This window comes from Cheilinus undulatus, linkage group 10 (genome assembly GCF_018320785.1).
Source record: "Cheilinus undulatus linkage group 10, ASM1832078v1, whole genome shotgun sequence".
Classification (NCBI taxonomy): Eukaryota; Metazoa; Chordata; class Actinopteri; order Labriformes; family Labridae; genus Cheilinus; species Cheilinus undulatus.
Genome location: NC_054874.1, coordinates 46,370,515 through 46,395,334, shown reverse-complemented (window position 1 = coordinate 46,395,334; position 24,820 = coordinate 46,370,515). Strand labels below are relative to the sequence as shown.

Genomic DNA, 24,820 nt, shown 5'->3' with positions numbered 1-24,820 from the left:
TGTTTTACTCGGTGGGTCAGCCACCACAGTCTCGCCACTTTGTCCCGTTCTTCTCCGTCTTTGGTCGATTCTCTTCAGCAGGGTTATACTTTTTCCGATTATTCCTTTAACACGTGAATGTACAGTTACTCGTTCCCGAAGAGGTCATGTGACCACACCACTGACTCCCTCGTCGACTCGTCTGCTGTTTAGCTTCAATCGGTGCAGTGTAGCCGTTCTGCTTCCTACATGACATGGCTCCGATATGAAAATAAGAGGTCTGCGGCGCGGTTAGCCTCTTTCAAAGCCAGCCAAAGACCAGGAGAGGAGTGCAGACACGAGGTTTCTCCGTGGCAAGGTTGGTGTTGGGTCCAAAGATGGCATCGGAACATAAAGCTAGCTGTAGATTGATGACACATAACCGTTGGCTAAACCGCTGCGTATAGCAAAATAAACGACCGTTTCTCCGCCACTGACAGGTTATTACTAACGTATACTTAGCTTATTAGCATGTCTAACAGTACGAATCCTTCTCCTCTTGCTATTTCAGTCCCTCCTCAGCGGGTGTGAGCCCTCCTTGCGGTGTACCCAGTCTTATTTAACTGCTTTCTTAATACAATTAATCATAATCTCATTTGATGATGTAGTTTCCTGGTCGGATCCCAGCAGGGATGTTTGTTTCGGTGGTCTGTCTTGTCTCTCCTTGTCCATAGAGAGGGTGGTGACCCTCACACGTCTCCTGGCTCAAGATTAATCTGAAAAGATCAGATTAATGTCTGCACTGTCACTGCTTGTGTCTGTGTTCGTGCTGTCATTTAAGGATAACACTTTTTATTTAAATAAATGAAGATAGAAGAGTTTGGCCGCACCCAGGGAAAAACAAGGAATGTGCTGTATGTTAGCTTATCATCTGTAAACACTAGATCCAGTGAAATATCAGTTTGGTTATTGATAGTCGGACCCTTTGATTGGAAAGGTCAGTATTAGAATAACTGAAATGAATGACATTCCTCTACACTTCTGCTAAAAGTTCATCAGAAAGAATACTTAATTTAGACTTTAGTGTATAACAAAGCTCTTGTGCATGTGTTTGAATGGTAGGACTGCTTGATTGTGGCAAAACAATGATCATGACTGATTTGTTTGGTACTGAGATCACAATTATTAAACATATTTACTCATTGATTTATCAAAATCTGCATCACATGCATTTAGCAGACTTCAACACCATTAACAACAGGGATTGCACAGTATTGAATTTTGGCCAATATCTATTATGCAGATGATTTCAAACGTATTTTTTCAATTCTGAAGCCATTACTGATATGTAAAAGAGTCTGCCTAAAACTCCACAAACTCAGCAACGCTCGCTTTATTTGGTGATGCAAGGGATGGGAAATGTTGATCAAATGTTATCTCTAAAAGGAAAGATTTCATGCAGCCATTATCTTAATTTTAATCTGTATTGTTTCCAGTTTTTTCACCAGCTTTGGTTTTAATGCGGTAATACTGTCAGATGGTGGCTCTGCTGTATCTGAAAGCTGTTTGCTTACCACCATTAAATGATAAAAGAAGAACGCCATAAACTGACCAAAGAAACTAACTCGACCTTTCTTCACTGAAGGAAAAAGCTGTTTTACTGACCATTTTTAAATAAATGACTGATCAAAGATTTATTTGACTTACTAATGTCAAGGTAATTTGATTTTTCTTTAGGTTAGATTAGCATGAAGCAATGCTAAATCTGTTCGTCCGGTAAAGGCAATTTCATTTATGTGTTAGCATCAAGCTTACAAACCCTGATGTACATTCCTGTCCACGTCTTACCCCCAAATTCCACATACTCTGTCTGTGCTTCCCAAGGCACACTCTAGAGCAAATGACTTTCTAGTAGAGCTGAATGATTTGCAAAAATTATCTCATTGTGAATTTTCCCCCAAATATTGCTATTTAATATGCGATTATTTTTGGTTTAATCTTATGTATTTTAGACAAATTCAAGTCATAAATAATTCCATTAATAAGACCATGTGTATTGAAAACAAAAATGATTTCTGAAGCAATTAATCCATAGTAGCCTGAATCTGAATATGGGGGTACAACAAGCTTTGGGCTATAAAGGAGGCGGCTGGGGTGGAGGAGGTGAGGCTGGCTACCAGCTGATCCAAGCTAGGGTCTGATTTTGTGAAGTAACGCTAGGCTTCATTGGTTTTAGAAAGAGTGAGAAAACTATTTTTGCTTGTATTGCAAATGTGATGTCATTTGCGTTGTTTAAGGGCATTATCATTTTTATGTCACTCATTTTGATTAAGAAAAACATACATAAAACACAAAAGGAGGATTTTTGTAAACCATGAAAAAAATTGACACTTGAATGTTTGCATAATGTGCATAAAATCTCTGCTGCTGCAAAAAATATTTTATTGAACTGATATTTTATAACATTTCAAGTTAAAGAAATATTGCAACTTATGCGATTAAAAAATTGCAGCAGGCCATATTGCAATTTAATGTAATTTGCGATTAATTGCCCAGGCCACTTTCTAGTCAATCTTTGCAGATCCACTGCTCCGGTTGGTCTCTAGTGCGTCCATGAAGTGTCATCTTTGAAATACAAGACAATGCACAGACTCCTGATAGCTAATCATCTCTAAGTGTACATTATGTTTCATCCTGTTGCTACAGGTCACTGATCAGTCAACGGGTCACAGGACCACCACACCATTGACAATTGTTAACTTTTGGGGAGGAAAACCACAGAATTTTACTTGAGACTACACATCCTTAATAGAAAATATAAAGCTTTTAAAAAGCAACAACCTTTTAAGGGGGAAAAAAATTAATATTGAAATAAACAGCAAATCAACCCCAGAGAGGGGTTCTCCTGAGATCTTGCTTTCGAGTCTCAATCTCCTTGGTAGAGAGCCCAGTTGGAGCATACTGCTGCTCACCTTGAACACAGCGCAGGTGGAGTATTTGGAATCTGGGGGTTAGAATCTTTGAGGCTCTTGCAAGCAACTCATTTTCTTTGAAATGCACATTCCTTTCTGCCAGTGTGTAAGGCTGATAAATGGGCTGCAAATAGCCACAGAAACATTCATATCTACTGGTACTCATAACTAACTTTTTAAAGATTATTTTGGGGGATTTTGCCTTGAATGGATACAGAAGAGAGACAGAAAACTGGGAGAGAGTGGGGTAAGACATGCAACCAACATTTTCCAGGACCAGAAATGGATCCCATGACCAGTATGTTGAGGACTGTAGCCCCCATCTTTGTGTGTGGGGATGCTGAGAGCTGAATTGTGGAAGAACTGCTGAAAATAGCCAAAAGCACAAAATAGTTGAAAATAGCACAAAAATAGCATAAAATAGCATAAAATGGCATAAAAGTAGCTGAAAATGGCATTCAATAGCTCAAAAAAGGATAAAAATAGCCGAAAGTAGCCTAAAATAAAGCTGAAAATAGGCACAGTAATCATTTAATCTTGATTTTCTTGTTTTCATGTCTGTGCAGGTAAAGCATCATTGAAATTAATCGCCTGCACTGTTTGCGTTGCAGTTTCCTTGCCTGAGTGCGATAAACAATGACAGGTCTATTCTATATAAAAGCCTTCAGTGCTTTTTGATCTCTGCTGTAAAATTGCAGACTGAGTGATATTTCCACTTCTGTTTGTTTTAGTCTAGTCTCCTGTCACTGTGGTCAAACTGCTGATGGGTGTTGAAGTTGTGGCTTCAGCTTGCTTTCAGTTACATTGCTGCTGTGGAAGTCACTCTTCTTCTCTGGTTCTCTGTGTATGGACATATGAGACGCATTGTTGTGTGAAAACACAAGCAGGGCAGGGCCAGCACAGGAGAAATGCCTCTGGGGGGATTCAGTAACACCTGTGAAGTCTTTTTCTGTTTGTTTAGAACAGTCTGGGGAGGGGGGTTCTTGTAAACACAGACAATCCAGATTCTCAGGTTTTGCTGAGTAAGAGGACAGCAAAGCCTGTGTAGAAAATCCTCATTTGATTAGAACAACAATTCACAGCAGGTTATGAAGCGATCACAATCACTGTAGGTGCTCTTATGTAACACTGAGGCTAAGCAGCTATACCTCCCTCTGAGACCATCCAACTACTTGACCTGCCAGAGCCTTAGCTAACTGAGCTTCATTATTAGATCTTCTCCTTTAACCCTCTATTTTACTTAAATACAATAAGATTTCTCTCATAATCAAAAAATCCTTCACTATATTAGAGGCATTCTTGCCTAATGGTCTCTTTATTAGATGATAGTGAAGAGAAGCATTTATGGCCAAATACAGGTGAAGCATCAAACCATAAATCCAATTTTCCAAGTTTCAGCCACAATTTTAAGTGGAAAATGCTCATTTTCAAGTATATTCCCAGACTGCTATTGCCCAATAAATGTGCATTTAAATTGTGTTTAACCGAGCACTCTAAAGAGTAAAACTGCTCAGAAAACAGTCACACCTTTTACAGGGCCATTGTGCCAGTGGGTTTATGGTATGAGGCTGCTGTGCTGAGTAGAGTGTGGCTAAAGTTAGCAGTCGTTCCTCTTTGCAGATTGATATCGTGCGTAATGTGGTGTCTCACCACTTCTTTTGAGGAGTTATGCATTAGTATAACTACTAATGCTGCTAGAATACAAAAGTTGACTTCCTCCGCTGGTAGTGTCTGTAAGGTCTGTTAAAAATCTCTGTGTGTTTAATATTTTCCTTTATTCAAGGAAATACCATCAAGACAATAAAAAAAACAATGTAAATGAATGCTGTCCTGGTATCAGCAGCAGCTCCAGATCTGGAAATTGTTCTCTTAAAAATACAAGTCAGCTCTGCCTCCCCTCTCTGCTTTCACCATTGTTGATAAAGTGTTATTATAAGTCCGGCCCCTTCTTGATTTTGGTTGGTAAGTGAGGGACAGATGATAAAAGACGGCTGATATCTGGGGCGATTTTGCACTCAAGACACACTCAGATGTTACCAGAGCGCTGGTAACACTGGACCACTTTGGTTTTGTGTTGATGAACCTTCGTTTATAAGCTAGTTATTAGGGGTGGGAGAAAAAATCGATACAGCATAGTATCGCGATATTTTCTTTGGTGATATATCGTATCGTCTCATCCACCAAGTATTGATTTTTTCAAATTAACTGCAAATATGAACTGAAGCCTATGATAATGGAAAAACAAAATCAATTGTTTGTCCAGTGAGGTCGGCAGAGGTGACGGTCATAGAGCAGGAGAAAGTTAGTACAACAAACATGGCAGCATCAGGGGAAGGACATTAGGAATGCAGGCAGGGCACAAATGAGATGGACATGACACCAGCTTTGCAAGAAGTGCTACATGAAAATAAAATACTGCAGAAATACAACAAACATGAGGGCAAGGCTAATGGCAAATCAGCTAAACAGTTGAAAAATAATATAGATTGCAAATATCCCAATATATGGTATCGCAGTACTCACTGTATTACAAAATGTTTAAAATCGCAATAATATTGACTCGTGACCCAGGTATCGTGATAATATTGTATCGTAGGGCCACTAGTGATTCCCACGCCTACTAGTTATACAACAAAAATACTTGAGAACTAAACAGAAAGAACAGTGATGCTACCTGCAGCCTTAGCATTGCTTTAATGTATAATCTGGATTTCCCTACCCCCCCGCATGATTAATTTTGGATTCCCAAAGCTAATCACTAAATCAAACAGGCAGCTTTTTTGCGCAGAGCCGTGATGTCATTTCTTTCCCTAAAGTCAAAAGTTTTTATGATTGAACAACTGTTCGTGGGTCTTGCTATAAATGACTTTCTCTGTTTTGGTTTGTAGAGCTGTCAATGCTGGACTCCCTGATCTCCCAGCTTTAGGATCTGTAAGGCTGGAGGAGACTCCCAGCCGACCGCCTTCTCCAACATGATGAGCTCCAGTGATGTTGACATCAGAGGTGAAGGTATGGACATCATGTCAAAGTATTGTCATCTACAAATGTACTGTGGGTTTGGTGCATACTGTATATCCAACATGATCTAAGGTGGACTCAGAGGGATTAGAGTTAATCCCAGTTGGCACACTGACAGAGAATCATTAAAGCAGCTTTAACGTGAAATGTATTTGGCAAAATCTCATAACATAGAATTAAAACTCAGTTTGATTAATATACAGTAGCTTAGGGCCGGGAAATATATATTATTGTATAAATACTCTAGATAAGGATATTTTCAAAGAAGAAAGGGTGAGAAAAAACTGTTTTAATCAGTATAGTTTTTGTTTACATTGCTTGGAAAAAAATACCAGGGCTTATGCTCAGTGAAAGGTTGTTTACTGTAAGAACTAAGATTAATATACTTATTTACATGTTTTGTATCAGGGGGAATGAGGCTGATTAAGGCTTTGATCTCCAATTGGTGGTTTGTTTGGGGTTTTTTGGCCTTTTTGCCTTTATTAGATAGGACAGTGGATAGAGTCGGAAACAGGGAAGAGAGCGGGGAGAGACATGCAGGAAATCGTGCCACGGGCCAGATTCGAACCCAGGTCGCCTGCGTACATGGCCTTAACCACACGACTACACGCGCGCTTGATTGGTGTTTTTTGTGGAGCTGAAATGATGGAGATGTAAGTTTTAGTCCAAACTGCCTTACTCTTCAGCACATACAGTTTATTTCTTATTTTTTTTATTTTAAAGTAACTCGGATATCCTCACCCTTAATCTGAGTCAAGAACGTGAGCAAAGTCAAGTCTCAGTGTTAATTTTGTGTTAATTAAAACTATGACTAAAAATGCCTTTTTTCCATGAAAAACTAGACTAAAACTAAAAAAAAATAGATCTGTGATGAATAAAACTGACAAAAACAAAGTTTAGTTTTTGTCAAGATGACTAAAACTAGGCTAAAATGTAACGTAGTTTTCGTCAGGCATTCAAAATCGGTGATATTTCTCCATTGTGGGTAAATCTGTCAAAAAACAATGCATCCTTAGCTCTTCTGCCTCTCAGCTGTAGAAAGTAGGGACCCCAGGTTTAGCAGGGTGCAGAGACCATACTACCATGATTTGGTACTAGATTTAGGCAAGAAAATAAATGCTTGGACTAAAAGTAAAGACTGAAGTGTGAGGACTTTTTATGGACTAAAACTAGACTGAAATGTTTTGAGTTTAGTCGACTAAAACTAGACTAAAACTAAAGAGGGTAGAAATGACAAAAATGTGACTAAAACTAAAATGCATTTCATTTAAAGACAAAAACTAAAATTAAAAATAGCAGCCACAATTAACACTGAGTCTCACCAGACGTATCCCGGCGTTAGTTAAACACAGAATGCAAACACTTGCTCTTCCAGCTGTGTAATAAAAGCGAACATTATCTGTTACAGGTTTATCACATCATTAAAAGGCCTGCAGCCGTTAGCTAGTTAACATCCTCCCTTCTCCAGGAACGGTGTGTGGATTATCTATACTTACACTCCCAGCTACTTAAAGCTCACCAGTGCTCTGTGTTGACCTGTTAGGCAGGTTAGGCTCAGCTCAGACATGCTTGATTCTTGAATGGAAACCAACTACCAGCTTTCTGTTTCTGCTGTGGAGTACCTTTAAGTCTTACACTGACAGGTGGGCCTCTCCTTGTTTGTAATGTATTCATCAGATTCTTTGTATCAGACTGCTAAAATTTGATTTATTGTAGCAGTGTAAACTGAAAATAAGCAGATTTTGCTGTGATGTACAGCAGCAAATTCTTAAAGTAAATTGATTTGTGTCTTTTTATTTTTATTCTAGTTATTTGATACTTTTGTAAATAATACATGGATGGTGTATGTACACTGTGCTGAGCTTTAAATTGAACTTCCTGAACTTGTTCTTGATCAGCGTTTGCTGTGCAGTTGTCAGGAGTGTTGTCAAGGTGGAGCCCAGCTGAGAGATCTTTAAACACAGGGCTTTGTAATGTAAAGATGGGCCTCAGTTTCACTTCAGTCTTAGTTTTCACACAGGGAGAAGACATCCAGCTTTCTGATGTAACAATGAGTACTCTGCTCTTCATCTCTCCTTCACTGAAAACTTTCCTCAGTTCCTCTCTGATGGTTTAAGGGTAACAAGAGTCACGAGAAACTGGAGTGAATTCCACTGAAGCCAGCAGGCTGGGCGCTGTTTCACATCAATAAACAAGCTGATAGAAGGAGCTGGCTACAGCAGCAGGGCTTCTGTTAAAGCTGGCACATTCAGTTTGATTTCATTTCAGAATACAAAGCCTAACCACAACAAATGTGTTTATTACAGTGAGCAGGATCTCAGGGGAAGATTTGTTCAGAATCCCTCCATCAGATCTGATCACAAGATGTTTTTGATGCCTGTTAAACAGCAGATACTAAAATAGAGAAGAGATAAAAACAGATCCAATGTAAGGAAAATGGAGAAAACACAGCAGCTAAAATAATTTTAAACAATATATCAACAGTTTTTTGATCAGATACTTTCAGTAAAGCTTAAACCACAGTTTTTAACTACTGACTGCCAACTAGTTCAATGAATGAAAAAGGGCTTTATAAATGAATTTAGGTTTTAAGCCACATTCAGACTAAACCACCAACACTTCAAAGCCTGGTGTGATGTTAAATGATTTAAGAATGAGGCCGAACTTTGGCTCATAACTTGGATTTTGTTGCAGCCCTGATCTTTTAGCTGTATTGCACATTGGTTGCAGGTGTAAAGTAGCAAGGAGATGCTTTTTTACACCATTTATCTAGGGATGCATGATGTTTCTTTTCTGATATCTGATATGCAGATATTTCCAAACTCATTTTTGCTGATACTGATATATAAATTAAGTTTGCACATTAATCTCACAGAGAAGTGTTGACTCTTACTCTTTGCGATCAAATGATCAGCTGTTGCTCTCTGTTCTTTATGCCCGCACAGAACTGGGAAAGAAAGCCTTTGTTTACTCAGCTCCTTTTGCTTGGAACATGTTGCAGAGAGACTGGAAATTGTTTGAGTTCTTAACCTTACATGCTGTTAAAGCTAAGCTAAAAGCATTGGAGAGTGCCTCAGTAATGTGCATGTGTTTTTCATAATCTGTGATTCCTCATTATGTTGTAATGTTGTTTTAATTGTGTTTGTATGTTGTAACTGTATGTTGAACTTTGCTGCCTCTTGGCCAGGACTTCCTTGAAAAAGAGGTTTTTAATCTCAGTGGGATTCTCCTGGTTAAATAAAGGTTAAACAAAAAATAAAATAAAAAGTTATGAGCTAGGGCTGGGCGATTATGGCAAAAATCATGATTAATTGAACTTTTTACCTCAATTATGAATAATGAATGATTATTCCACCCCCAGCCTCCTACTCTGCTTGTTCTGCAAATACTTGCATAACTTTAAAACAAATAACTGAAAGGAACAGGCACATATTAACAATTTATGGTTATTAATTGAAAAAATTTAAATCAAAACACACATCAGCTGTAATGAAAATCTTTTTTGTAAAAAGTCAGATTTTCCATAAGATAAGTAGAAAATAAACAACTTGTATGTCTTGCTAACAAATATTTTTTTTTTATGCTGTTGTATAAAAAGTTAAAATTAGCTTCGCTGCTCACATTGCACAGTCAGCTCTGTGTTTGAGTTTTAGTGGACTGGATGGGAGTGGGCGCATGACTAGTACTTCTTCTTCTCTTGGGTTAACAGCAGGCTACATTTCTTGCAACACCTGGCTGCCGATCACGTGACTACACAGCCAGTAGTTTGTTTTTAAGGTGGTGGTACATTAGTAGAGAGAGGGGGAAGGGAAAAAAATGTAGATAATTGACATGGCAGGTTAACATAAGTTGGAGGCTCTAAATATTGTCTTCAATTATTTTTCGATTAATTGCCCGGCTCTATTAAGAGCTAAAACCTCAGTCCTTAAAGCACATATGAAGATTGTTTTGAGTTTTTGTACCAAAACATAAAACTTTTATCAAAATCATCATCAAGATATCTATATGGATTTAAAGTGACCATATCCATGTTATACCTATTTTTAATTGAGGTCTTTTAGTATCTCAAATGTTTTCTAAAGTTTTCAAAGGCAGAGACATTCTTAATTTTTATAAATGTAAGGGAACATGTCTTGTCATGGAGGCAGCCATAGGTTAAGAGTTCAATATCCTAAACTCACCTCTGTAACATGAATTTCTCATAATGATCACCTCTGCATTCACACTGTAAGTGGTGCCAGCATGCGCCTAAGTATCGCATCCTGGTTACCGCTTCCAGCATGAATGCTGAAGTGCACTTTTCTGTGCGTTTCTCCCTTTTTCAGAAATTTATGAATGAAAACAAAACTTTATTAAGTTCCCATTTCAAGACAAGAACTAAAACATGAAGATGGGCAGTAGTGGCCTGTACCTGTCTTATTGTGTTGTTATTTTGATAGAGCCCCCTGATGGTGGAATTTTACGTATTGTTTAAAGTTTGAGGATGAACAAAGACACGAACTTCAGTCCTTAAAGCACACTTAGAAGTTAAAGGATTGAGGACCAACAGGTCTGATTGGCCTCAAACTCCACAAAAGTATTCATGCATACATACGGCCTAGTGCCCTGCACGGGCCTATTATCTGGGCCCGAGTCCAGCCCTGGCCTGAGGGGGTGGAGCCCCAGCCTGGCCCAGCCTAACAGGTTTTCAGAATTATCAGGCCCGAACCCGTATGAAGCCCGAATTTGTTTTTTTGTTGCGCGCACGATGCAGCAGCACACAGCAACAGCTGACCTGCATATCGCAGCAATTATAGGCCTATTAACAAATAAACACTTCTATTCTATTCTATTCTGTTCTATTCTATAGTAGAACTATTGATCAATTCTGAACATGGCAACGTCCAATTCAACAACAGTGAGCTGCTTAACATGGCAAACTCCGTTCTTTAAACATCACAAGAAGAACAGTCTGTTTACTTGGCATCATGCAGAAAAAGAATAGCATCCACAGTTTCAGGGGCAAGTCCAGTCCTCCTTTCCTCCATCACTCTTCCAGCTGTGCTGAAAGCACACTCGCTGCTGCTACTGCTGGCTGGGACACGTAGAGCGGGAAGGGAGGGGGCAGCGCGGCTGCTGCGTTCAAGTGTTGCCATTTAAATTGGTTAAACACAAACAAGACACATTGCTCTAATTGGCAGGTTTAAAACAAAAGAGCCCGAGCCCGGCCCGTGTCCGAGGTAATGATATGATCATTGGCCATTGGCCCAAAGCCCGGCCCTCGGGCTGTCGGGCCCCTCAGGCCTAGGGCTCCAGTGCAGGGCCATGTTGACAGATATTTTCATATGATACCAACATCATATTGATAAAATGGTGCAGCTCTTTTAACTTTAAATTTAATATAAATTTCCCTGTCTCTCACAGGGGATAAAGTAATGATAGTAGGTCAGGCTCAGCCTCTGTGTTCAGTGAGCTGACATGGATTTCAGGGATTTTTGCAGCAAAAACTCGACGTTCTCTTTTGAGAAGTTGCAGGTAGCCTGTTTGTCCCTCTGCTCTGCAGCAGTTAATTGAGTTTTAAAAAATCAATCCTTTCCCACAGTAAGACTGTGTGAACCGAGCTCGCCATTCTCTTCACAGCAGAAACACTTATTGTCCGCTATGATACTGTCAGATTGAGACGAACTGCAAGAACATCGCACTGCTGTATTGCTGTCTTTTTTGAAGTTCCTTTGTGTACAAATGGCTGTCCTCATGGTTATTCATACGTTCCAACCCCACCCATAGCCACAGATGTAAGCCCACAGCCCCCAGCATTAGCTTAGCTAACATAAACCACTACTTTCCCCAGGACCAGTGAGGAGTTGGTGTCATCCTGGAACTGGATTTTCAGGTCCAGAGCCAATTCTTTGGCTTTGAAGTAACTTAGAACAGTTAAACTCTCTATCTGCCTGGCTATAATCACTAACAGGAACATGTCAGTGGAATACAGGACACAGCTTTTTAAGGCAGGGAGAATCCTGTTTAAGTATACTGTTCAACATGTACCTGGAGATGAACGGACTAATGATTGTTTGACTGTGAGTTTTAGTGGTGTAATGGTTAACAGAGGTCACAGCATGGTTCTCACCTCATGGCTCAGTTTGATTCAGCTGAAATAAAAGCAAAAAAGAAAGTCCTCAATGTGTAATTTCAGGTTTTTATGATTTATGTAAAACCAGCAGTAGTGAAAGCTCCAGATGGTTCCTCCTATGTTTAGAAATAACTGTAATAGCCGGTAGCCTGCAGTGGATTAAACACTTCACAAAATAACAGGAGAACAGTGAGAAATATGGCCAATCATTTTTTGATTGAGCCAATCAAATGTGTGGTTAGCTGGATAGCTGGAAGTGTCACATGAAGTCCATCCATCTGTCCATCCCCTGGACTGGTCGCCAGTCAATCACAGGGCTGACATGTAGAGACAGACAACCAGGCACTCTCACACTCACACCTATGGGCAATTTAGAGTGACCAAGTAACCCAACAAGCATATTTTTTTGTAGTGAGAGGAAGCTGGAGTACCCAGAGAGAACCCACGCGTGCATGAATCAAACCAGGATCCTTCTTGCTGTGAGGACACAGCGCTAACCCCTGCACTGCCGTGCAGCCCCTCATCCATCTGTTGTTAGTAAAAAGTCTGCAGCAGTATTAGAACTTAATACCACATCATCTTTTCAATATCTTTGTATTTGTGAGTTCACTTCTTCACACATTGGAGCTTCACACTCAGTTTTTATGGTTCCCTGTTCTCTTTTCTCTCCAGCATTTGTGTTTTCTGAGGTTTGTTGGGTTGCTGCTGCTGAAAACAACCCGTTTCCTTGCATAGCCACTTCAAAATGTCAACAGCAGAATTAATGGGTACTTTTATTGTGTATAACATATTTGAAATAAAGTATTTAGCATTTGATTAATGAGTTGTAACAGAACTCAGATGATTACACATAATAACAGCAGTTATTCTTGGTATTTCTGTATTTAATCATGGGTTATTTCCCCTTTTAGTCACAGTTGTAGTGCCACTGTTTGGCATTTTAAACTGTTTATTTGGATTTTTGTATGGCTTTAAACTCAGGATAAAAGGAATAAAAGGAAATAAAGGAACTGTAAAAAGATAAATGTCTGATAACGCAAGCTCTAGGTGACTTTCAACATGTCCGATGAGCTGTCAGGTATTTTTTTTTTTTTTTAAAGGTTTATTTTTTGGGCATTTTGTGCCTTTATTTGATAGAGGAGAGGATAGTGGATACAGTCGGAAACAAGGAGGAGAGCTGGGGAGAGACATACGGTGAGGGGCCTCAGGCCGGATTCGAACCTGGGCTGTCCGCGTACATGGGGCGCACGCCTTATCCATTCTGCCACCTGCACCCCTGTCAGGGATTTTTTAAGTTTACATCACTTTGGCTGCAGAGAGACTCTGCAGATACTTTACCAAAGTGTGCTGAAAGGGACAATGAAACATGTTTTTAGGGCTGACTGCTTCCTTTCGATTGGTCTAGTGTTTGGTTGAAAAGCTTTTGTCCGACCAAGACCACCATGGTCGGCGACCCCCATCCCCCCCGCCCCCCCCCCCCGTCCCCCAACGCACTGACCAGGGGGCAGAAGCGGTAGTGCGCAGCTGACTAATATAGAGAGGTGTGTTGCTGGGCACTGGGAATTACTGGTGGAAAAGCACACAAAGTGCCACAGAGTGGGATATTTTCTGATATTTTCACAGCACTCAGAAACAACACATCTTCAGCTCGTCATAAAGTTGCAGGCTGTTTGTTTTGAAGTGGTGCTGCTGAGTGTCTCTGCTCTGCCCTCCCTCACAGCATCAACTCCCGCAGTCAGTTTTTTCACCTGTCGGGAAATAGTCTGCGTGGTATCATCTCCTTTTAAAATCTCCTTTAAGTGTTTACGTTAGCGTTAGCTTCTCTTACAGACAGGCAGAAAGCAGAGGGGTTAAAAGACGATGTCTGCTGGTCATTGAGTCCTGACGAGCAAACTTTTTCCCTCTCACGTAAATAAGCGCTGCATGCTGTCTGCTTTATGCTCGTAAATGACATGGCGCGGGCTGGATCAAGTGATCCTGTTAATAGTTACCGTTATAAATGAATTAAAAATAATGATCTGAGGTTATTTTGTAGGCTGCATGAGTTTGAAGAGTTACTGCGCTGGGATCACGGAGATCTTGTTATCAAAGGCAGATGCGCGCTGCTCGTCTCTTAATTAATTATTTTTAGTACAACATGATAAGACTAAAAACTATATTAATGCTTCAAAAGGCTTGTTATGTTCATTTTAGGATCATTTAGACTACCAAACAGGTGCACTAAGGAACCTGTATGGATTAAACAGGTCCCCAACCAGGTGATTTTTTTTTGTATTTTTGTATTTTTTATTTTTTTTAATTTAACCTGAACAACCAATCGATTGGTGATGCCTGGGTGCGATTTTGGTTGACCAAGTTTTTCTTTCCTTGACTACAGCCCTATCAAAATTAATGAGAATTAATGCACTGATTATGTACCTGGATTAATTACAATTAATGCATTAACTCTGACAGCCCTGAACAGAACCATGGTTAGTTTATATTTCTGATAACACTGTCAGGAGTCACAGTGCAAACCCACTGATTCCATCCAAGTCATGCAGTGATGGTTTGCTTAGCTCTATTGTCTTTTTGATAAAAAATGCGCTCAGTAATGGATATTTTCTTAACAGTAAACTAGATATTTGTTTTATCGATGAATTTCACATATTGCAGGAGAAAAGCGGTCTAAAAACGGCCATGTGCCATCTGGCTTGACACTTAAAAGTAGGCAACAGAGGGCTTGGACGGATTCAATGGATCCACACCAAGCTCCAAATTATGCATCTGAGCTGTGATTGTTGAGGACTAATACAACACCATTAAATATTGTTCAACAGTTATATGTGCTTTGACACCCCTGCTTATCTTATTTATGTGTAGGTAGTCATTAAGGATGCAGTCGTGGTTTCTATATTATTACCAGTAAAAATCTGGGAACATCTTTAAATGTGTCAATAAAAATCTCTTGTGCAACAGTTTGCAGACATTTATGGAATCAAGCAAATATTTCTACCTGATATTTGCCATAATTTTTCATGCAAACCTCACATTCGTTCTTCTGTTTTATCTCGTTGCAGGTTCATTGTTCTCTGACCAGAATCCATCAGAAATGGACGCTCTCTGTCCTTCACCTCCTGGACCCACCAGGCCTCAACGTAACTATGAGAGGATCGGAGAACGAACGGGAACCTCGTGAGTATTAAGAATTGTCACTAAACCAGAAACAGTCAGTGACAGAAGTGTGTCTAAATGGTTTTGAAATGTAATCAAAACAAATTTGATCTGGTTTTAACCGCACATGTAACTTGTGTTTTCCTTTCTCCAGGTTTTGTCAGACTCTTATCCACTTACTAAAAGGGAACATTGGGACGGGGCTGCTGGGTCTGCCTCTGGCTGTAAAGAATGCAGGCCTGGTGGTGAGTACACAGAGTTTATTATTTGATTATGTCAGGTCACATTGAAGGTTAGGAGACACAAAATCAGCTTCTGTTCCATCTCCTGTCAGACATTCACAATAAATACAGACGTGTTCATGCTGGTGTTGTCAGAGAACTGTTCATTTTTTATGGATGAATTTTGAAAACGAAGCGAGTGCTGATTAATGATGTCAGTTACATCATTCTTACTCTAATTCTTCACATGTAGTTCAGATGTTCCAGAAGCTTCACTTCTCTGAGCTGTGACTCTGGTTCAAAGAATGTGTAGAGGTCTGTGGTAAGGGGGGGAAAACATTTACCATACATGTTGCACTAAAGTGAAAAATTGGTCGTTACCTAATAAGATATTTGAAAAAACAAGCCAGTAAAGCCAAATGAGCCGTCTACCCTCATTTGACTTCAGCTCTTACTGTGCTGATAACTTCCAAGGAGGCTGCAGTAGTGCTAGGAAATGATTCCAGTTTCAGTTAAATTGAGACTAAATTATTGTTTTGCATGTTGTGTTGTGCTTGTTTTCTTTGGAAGTTTTGAAATGTGTACTCTCTCCCTCCCACTAAAAGAGCTCTCACATTAGTTTAAGTGAGGAGCAGAGGGAACAGCAACTCATACTCTGAATAAACCAAAAAGCAAGAGAGCTTATGAAGATTACAGAAAGGCAGTTAACAAAAAAAAAGATAAAACCACCTTACATGGAACCACTCTGGAACAAAGCGGAATAACACAACTTTTCACAATGTCTGGGCTTCCCCTCAGGGCAATGCAACACATTTGTTTAGTCAATTAATGCACAGATGAAGATGTTGAAAATCGAAAAGTTATCATGTTTAATAATCGTAAAGTATTTTCTTATTATGATTTTTGCAGTTATCAAGCAGCCCATGGCTGAAGTGGCACTTCTTAAGTCAGGGCTAAGGCTGAGCGTTACATTGTTTTCTAGCTGACATTGCAATGTGTGCATGTGCTATAGTCACTTTGCAGGATATGGGATGTTAGTCACATGACTCAAAGTAACTCGTGATACTCTGATATCTCCAGCAATAGTCACAGAACTGAGCACTGTGCATCCAGTTTGTCTACTGCATGGACACTCAGGCTGCAGGTGAAGCTGCCACCAGCATGACACTCGAGGCAGACAGTTATGCAGGGTTGATCTTAGCTAGGTGTATTCCTGCTACTAGCAGTGCTTTATTCTGTTACTTATTAATGCTGTGGCCTGTAAACAGTCAGTCTGCCCTTGATTGTTTACATTCAAGCTTCATGTGTGCTGCAGTGGGTGACAGTCAAAGCAGCTTTTGCATCATCAGAAGTAGTGATGTACGATGGAGTATTTTTTTTAACTGATATGATGGCTGATAATTTCCTGCTCTTGTTGGCCGATAACCAATATGAACCGATCATTTTTCTGTTGTTTATTTTTAAAAGATGGTAGTTTTCTGTATTAATGCACATCTCGGATAAGAGTGGTTAGTATACAGTGAGCAGAGATATTTATAACCCACCAATAACTGACATCACTCTGGTTTACATCAAAAACTAAAAACAGTTCCGACTTTACAATCGTTATTTATGTTTCGTTTTTTTTTACTTTAGAACATTTGTGTACCAAACAAAGCACATCATAAACCAAGGACCCATATACTTTGGTTTTAAAGAGGGTTTTTGCATGCAAAAGATTTTTATTTCGTGTCTTTATTATTGAGTTTTAGGTCGATAGGAGGCAATATTTTTACATTTTTATCAGTATCATATGTGGGTTAAAAAGTGTGGTTTGTTGACAGTCTTAGAGTCAACACCAGAAACAGCCAAAACTGAGGAAATCATGGATGACTTCTTTGACCTACCTTTTTTTTCCTCTCTCTCTCTCTCTCTCTCTCTCTCCAGCTTGGACCAGTCAGCCTGCTGTGTATGGGGATCATAGCAGTCCACTGTATGAGGCTGCTTGTCAAATGTTCTCATCACCTTGGTGCAAAGTAAGTAAAGACTCATGAAAGTCAAACTTAATTAACATACTTAACAAACAACTGTCGGCAATAAATTCTGCTCTTTTAAGTGACTAGCAGCAGGCTAAGTGGAGTTAAATGTCACTGAAATGTCAGCAGTGAATAATCAGATCCTCCTCACTGAGTATATAGCACATCTGTTATCATGCACGTTAATTTTAATAGACCAACAATGCTGTGCTGCTACAGTCTTACTGCCTTTGAACAATGGAGTTGCTTTTCCTGAGCCTGCTAGTGTCATTCATCATTACCTACTGGTGTCAATGGTGGGGGTTATTAATGTTTATTGATGCTGATACCTGTATCGATGCTCCTTATTGACTCGAGCTCTAATAGTTACCACAGTCAGTATGGAGGAAAGACAAAACTACAATCCAGTTTTTAAGAGAACTTTAGTAACTTTAGTAGAGCTTGTGTTAATTTCTCATCCTCACTGCTGCATTTATTCAAGATTGTCATTAGAAACTGATTTTCTTATTTTTTCATGTTGTATTAAAACACACCATGACATTTTATTTACAAATGCTTAATAGTGATTTTACTGAGCTGACCTTTAATCCATTATGATATAATTATCTCTCAGCTTGTTCAGTCCACTAATGAACTCTTTTTGTGCTGATTACAACATGAATTATGACACTGGATTAATTTTTCCAACTAAACAGGACTTTCTACAAAGTTTAGACAAGTTTTTTTATTTTTTCATTTTTTTAAGCCAACAGTCAAAAGGTACCACATCTTGGTGAAATTTTATGCCCAGCTTATGCTCTCCCTTGATAACCTGATATATGTTTTTGCACCAGTGAGCTGAGAAAGTCATGTTACATCACAGAACCAACGAGAGTCATAACAGTATTGTTAGGCTACGAGGTCACAGGTTTTAGGGTTTTGAGAAGTATAGGACTGGGTCCTTACAGAACCAGTTTTCCATCTCCATCCTTTGGTATGATCCATTCTTGTTGACTTCTGCCCATCATTATCTATTAATGGTGTCCAAAGTTGTTTATTATAAAAGTCATCCATTAATGTTGTCCATTGTTCCTGTCTGTTGTTGTCCATTGGCATTGTTGACAGCAGTGACAGCAGAACTCTGAGCAGAATCCTTAACTTTGGGATATTTTTTCCTTTTTTAAACCGTCAGACCGGAATCACCATGACAACAGCAGAATGACTTTCTACTGCCCCCCCACCCCTACTAGAATAAAGGAAATAAACGAACAGGAAATGTTCCAAGCCCTGGACTTCCAGCTGTTTGTGTGTGTGGCATAGAGAGAGAGTGAGCATATGACTGGATACTATTCAAACCTCAGTATATGAGATTCTTGCAAAGTAAACTTCACAGATTTCTTTTATAGAAAGTCCTGACTTCACTCGTACAGTGTGAGCTCTCAGTTCATCATCGGGGCATAAAAATTGTATGTGTTGGTCAGGCATCGTTAGCAACTCAGTTGCAAAATTTGAGCCGACAGTCCGCCAAGACTGTAAGAGTTGGCATGAAATCTCATAGCGCATGCCTAGCTTAATGGTTTAATCTGCTGTATTCTTCTGTAGTTGCTGATCATTTCTGTTTGTCTGTTGGCTTCATCCACCTTAGTTTTCCATAGGTGTCGTCTATTATTTTTACCTAATTGTTCTATCCATTGTTCTTGTCTGTAGTTAATGTCCATTTTATACCGGTCTATTGGTGTTGCCCAGTCTTGGTTTTATGATTTTAGAAACATACCCAACCCTTGGTTGCCCCTGATTGGCCAAACCTTAATGGCAGTTTAAAGTTATATTTCTGAGCTTAGAAAAATATTTTGAATACATTTCTTAAATATTCTTCCTTTGGACATCATTTGATTTGATTTGATTTGATTTATTACATTTTTTCATACACCGAAACAACCACAGGAATCCAGCAAAACAGCCAAAGAATGATAGGCGCATGAAAAAGGACATCCCAGATAAGCCTCCAAAAGCTTTAAGAAGGCTGTCCTGACATGACACAAATACACACAATACATAAAAAAACAGCTAAATAAAACAAACAACTAGAGATGTTCTGATACCATTTTTTTCCTTAGCGATACGATTCCAATACCCAGGCGTTGGGTATGGGCCGATACCAGTGTGAACTTTCTTGACTAACTGTGCAGACTAGCAAATTATTTTAGACCTATATTTGACTCAACAAATACAGACGTAATGTACAGCATCTCTGTGACCCCAATGTTGTTGGTCTGCTGGTTTTTGAGCTTTACTTCTAAATAATAAAAATAACAGTAATACAGGAGGCTGCATCACAGGCTCTATCTATCTCTCTATATATTATTCTGTATCTGGGCAGCATGACGTGATTATAGAACAGCCTGCAACTGGCTGACAGGCCCTCACAAAGAGTAGATATGGCGGTTAGCATTCACGTTAGCAATTGAGCTAGCATTAATAAATGACCGTAATTGGATTAAAAAGGATAAAAAAGATGTTCAATGTCGAATTTACTGGTGTGGATCTAATAATTAAAGCCCCCAAATGTCACACGAGTTCCAGGCTCACTGAAACTACTGCTGCAAGGGATTCAAAGGCATCAGTAGTGTCAATGGGGAAGCACAATGGCTAGCTTCAAGAGGAAAACCAAGTAAGAGGCAACGATTTATGGTTCAAAAGTTGTTTAACTTTTGATAAACTCTGTCACATCTTGTTGTGTACGATAGCCCTGGTCTGGAAAGCATTTTAATGATCACATTCAGAGAAAAACTGTCACACAGACACCATTCTTTGCTGCTGCAGTGGGTCCTTTGTTTCTTGTGTGCTGCTCTAAAACGGTAGCCCATGCAGGACCTGCTTTCCGGAAGCAAAAAAGAATTGATTTCCAGTTTATAGCTCTGACATTTAGCATGGCTAAACAAAGCAAAATATAAAGCTCATCCAAAAGGTAGCAGAATGGTGAATAAAGTTGTGTACTCACCAATACCAATCCCTGCATTTAAAGCAGTATCGGATGTATTTCTGATACTGGTATCGGAACAACCCTACAAACATCACAATAGCCCCTTAGCAGTTCATTAGTCCAACGCTAATTCAAAATGTATCAAATCCTTTAGTAGCAATAGCATGAAGCATTTCCAAGCTCCAGAGAGAGATGGTAAACCATGATCAAGAGCATTATAGTCAGTCCCCTTGATGTTTCTTAACAGATATTTGAAATGAAACGATGTTAATTTATTTATTTATTTGTTTATTTTTTTATTTTTGTGATGTTTCATGGGCAACCAATTGGCATGGCACAAAATCATACAGTGGCTGCTTTTCTATGTTCTGTTCTGTATTTGTATAACTCTGTGTAAATTTAAACTTTTAAAATATGTATTTATAAAGCCAAAAATATCCCATGAACAGATTGTGTATCAAAGACCCTGAAATGGCTCCAAGATCTTGGATTTAAGTCTCAAAAGTTTTACGTTATTCTCTTTGTCCTGTGAGCTAACCCACTGCTTAATCAAAAAATTCATACCACTATTGTGGAGGCAGCACTGCCCCTTAGATGAACTTATCCATTTATTTATTTCTTAACGGCGCTAAAGATGGATACGGCATATTAAGATAAGTATAGTTCAAGTAAATGTCAGAGGATTTATGCTATTTTGTTTCTCCTTTGTAGTTGCAGTTGTTTGTTTCCAGCTCACAGCCTGAAGATAATTTCTGGGTTTTATCTCGGCTCCCTCTCAACAGGTCCACTGTGGCTTTTCCCTGCCACTGTAAAAACACAGCCTCTGCTTCAGTGGTCATGTGTGTGCTTAGCTGTCCACTGAGCCAACAGACTGTTTGCTGTCTCTGACAGATTAAACTCTACTTAGGCCAGCCTCTCCCTTTCTTCTCTCTATTAAACAATGTGTGGGCTTTTGGAGTTTTGGAGTCAGTCAACAAAGCAAAGATATAAAAAGTGAGCAAAGATCAGCTCCTCTAAACGTTGTCACGAGTCCAATTTAAAGCCATCAGATTATATAACTAAGCCGTTTAACTTCTGGAATGACCCTGTATCTGTTTTATAGCATTTATTGTGTGACAGCTGAGGTGATTATGACACTCATGTGCACCTCTCCTTGTTATCACACCTCCATTAGAGTGTGCTGCCGTTGTTTGCTGCCAGTAAACGGTGTCTCCGTCTCGCCCTTTGCCCTGTTCATGCTGGGACATACGCAAGCACTGCCCTGCCACGCTAAAGAGGATTAAACAGATAGACGGCACGAATGACCGGCATGTACTACAGGTCGGCAGAAATAGACTCCGCTCTACTTCTACTCTACTTCCAAAAATACATATCAGTTTAAGAAATAGAGAAAGCTATTAAAGGCCGCCGTTCCTTCTTGTAGAAGAGGTCGGTTTGTTAAAGAGCCAGAGACTTCACTCTTTCCTTCACTCATAGACACACAGAAGACACCTATTCTATTTTTCAAGAATATAACATTTTTAAAGTTATTATATATTATGTGTTGGTACATTTTTTTCTTGTTTTTAATTTTGTAATGCCACGCCTACTTTGAAGGCATTCCAACAACTTTCGTTTTCATTTCAGGCTTAGTTGTAGAAGAAGTAAAACTAAAAGTAGGGTTTATTTTTGCTTTCTTAAAGAATGTTAACTAATATCTTTGTAAAGTTGTGACTGAAATTAAGTTTTTTTCTTAAAAGGGGGGGAAAAAAAACACAAGGAGCATCCATAACCAGACAGGAAAATACAATAAAATTTTGGAACATCATGGAAAAGTTAATTTTTTTCTCTAGTTTAGTTAAAATCTTTCATATTTACTAGATTCTCATGACATAGAGTGAAATGTTCAAGCCTTGCTTTCTGGTTTAGTCTCAAATATAAGGGAAATAAAAAATCCCAAAACCTGAAAATATTCAAATATTACGCAAGATGAATAACAATAGATTTAGAGCACATAAATATTTACCCTCTAGAGCAGGGGTTCTCACCCTTTTCAGCCCACGACCCCCGAAATAAATTTTCCAGGGATAGAGCCCTTCAAACAGAGAATTTACAAGGATGCACATATGGATCCTCTGCTTGCAGGAAGTACCCACAATCCAATGCATCGTTTTCCTTCTCTTCAAAAAAAAAAAAAAAAAAAAAAAAAAAGTTGAGCAATATCAGAGGGAAGCCAGGTCCTCAAGCGCTCACTACACTCTTAAATGTCCTGTCTCCACCTTAAAGATGTTGTCATGATTTTATGGCATCAAAGTAAAGCAGGACGGGTAAAAGTAGAGCCATAGAATATGATTATATTATATAATAATATTATATAATTATGTGATGATATGATAGAATATTAGACAGCGCTGGGTAAAGGTTGTTGTTAGCGGCCTTTCTATTTTTGTTTCTGCCGCCCTCGACATATGGGTGCGACCCTTCCTATGATGTAATCATACACACTCGGTAGCCGGTTCCAAATGTGTGATCAAGAGTTACCAGGGAGGACTCTGGCCTCGCTTCCAAGGGACCTGACTCAGGAGGATCCTTCCCACAGAGGAAGGATCCTGGACTTTGAGAAACTGCTTTTTGAGAAGCTTCACTGCAGCTCTGAAATGAGAATTTGGTTTACATCCTCTTTGTTTACATTGATCTCATTATGCCTTGTTTTAAATTAGCATTGTGTTTTATTGCGTTATTATAGTATTTAACTTGTATTTTGCAGCACTTTAGTTAACTTTCTGTTGTTTTAAATGTGCTTTATAAATAGATTTGGATTGGATTGATTGAATTTGGAAATCCAGTAAGACTGCGTGTCTGGCAGCAGCACTGCTGTCTGTGCAAAGATACAATAACAGTGATGATAAAACTCCTGTTAATGATGAAGGTCTCATTTGTCAAATAAAGACTTGTCAGAGGAGGACTCACTAGTTTTACACGCTCAGACTTGTTTGTCATGTGATGGCATCATGATACGGTCTTCTCTAAAGTTAGACTTTAACATGAACAGCTCAGAGGAATTCATTCTGCAGCACTGAATGGTTTAAAAACACTTCCTTCTGAAGCCCAGAGATATTGCCATAAACTAACTGGACACAGTCCAGTGATCATTTAAAACATGATAACAGAATATAGCCATTGTGATTGCAAACAATAAATATTTACAGCATACCCAACCTGCTATTAAGCAGTCAAAACATTACTTCAGACTATCAGATCCTGCCTAATGTCACTTTTGATTAGTGTTTTTAAGCAACAACTCTTAGAGAGGGGAAAAGAGACAGCGTGTTATTTGATCACCCGTAAAAATTCTGTTTGTGTGAATCGTAATAAATCTCTTCCAGTGCCCATGTAATAAACACTAAGTGTCCTTATCATTTTTAGACTCAGTTAAAGAAGTGTTTTCTAAAAGTATTGCATTAATCAAGTGCAGAGACACTCTTCACACCTGCAAGTGCTTGGTTCAACCTGCTTCTTGTGTAATGTGATTATTTATCAAGTGTTGGTATACTCCAGGAATACTTTGGGAAAGTTTAACTATGATAAAAATTGGATATTGTCCAATCTTAGTACCATTTAAGCATATGGCCTTTATCAGGACTGTCTCACGTTTAGCAGAGCCTCAAGTGTCCTTTTGAGGAATTGAAGTTTTTTCCCTTTTGTCTGTCTTTGGTTCGAACTTTATCCCAACTTATAAATGTGATTTTAAGTGAAACTTCTAACTCTGTGTTTCCTTTCAGGGTGAACAGGCCATTTCTGACGTATGGTGAAGCAGTGCAGTATGGCATGGAAAACGTTTCATGGCTGAGGAGACACTCACAGTGGGGAAAGTAAGACTAAAATGTTTCATGTGATTTTGTAATGAGGATCAAATGATACAGGTTGGCTAAAGTCTGCTCTCACCCTGGGCTAATTTATATCCTGATATAGCTCTGTCCTGTGCTCTATTTGTTTTTTTTTTATTAGTTATGAACAGTCTTGAATTTCTTTGTAATCTCATACTTGAACCCTTTTGTATCTGAGTGAAGAGATGGGTAATAATTTGAAGGAATTAAAATGATCCAATAAATACTTTATGGAGGGAAAACGAAGAAACACTTCCAATTTATTGTCAAAAAAAACAAAACAATTTTTTTAAACACTTTTTAAAACATAGTATGCACGCTCACTCATAAACCTTCTACACTGAAGTTAATAAGTAAATTAAATTGTATTTGTATTGCACTTTAAAGAGGATAAAGATGCAGTAACACATCCTCTCCCTTTGTCTAATCTTGTCCCGGTCTTTCTGTGTCTCTCAGGCAGACGGTGAACTTGTTTCTAATCATCACTCAGCTCGGCTTCTGCTGCGTCTACTTTGTCTTCCTCAGCGAAAATATCAAGCAGGT

General features: G+C 39.0%; 1 protein-coding gene across 1 annotated transcript in view; it reads left to right on the top strand.

The window, feature by feature from the left end:
- The first annotated feature begins 34 nt into the window (after positions 1–34).
- The window catches only part of slc36a1 (solute carrier family 36 member 1), a 93,009-nt gene continuing 68,223 nt past the window's right edge, over positions 35–24,820 (top strand). The window contains exons 1-7 of the mRNA XM_041797638.1: positions 35–337; positions 5,819–5,939; positions 15,120–15,234; positions 15,368–15,458; positions 17,361–17,449; positions 24,173–24,262; positions 24,734–24,818. Of these exons, the coding sequence (XP_041653572.1) occupies positions 5,903–5,939; positions 15,120–15,234; positions 15,368–15,458; positions 17,361–17,449; positions 24,173–24,262; positions 24,734–24,818 (507 nt within the window). The 5' untranslated portion in view covers positions 35–337; positions 5,819–5,902. The remainder of the gene's footprint in view (positions 338–5,818; positions 5,940–15,119; positions 15,235–15,367; positions 15,459–17,360; positions 17,450–24,172; positions 24,263–24,733; positions 24,819–24,820) is intronic.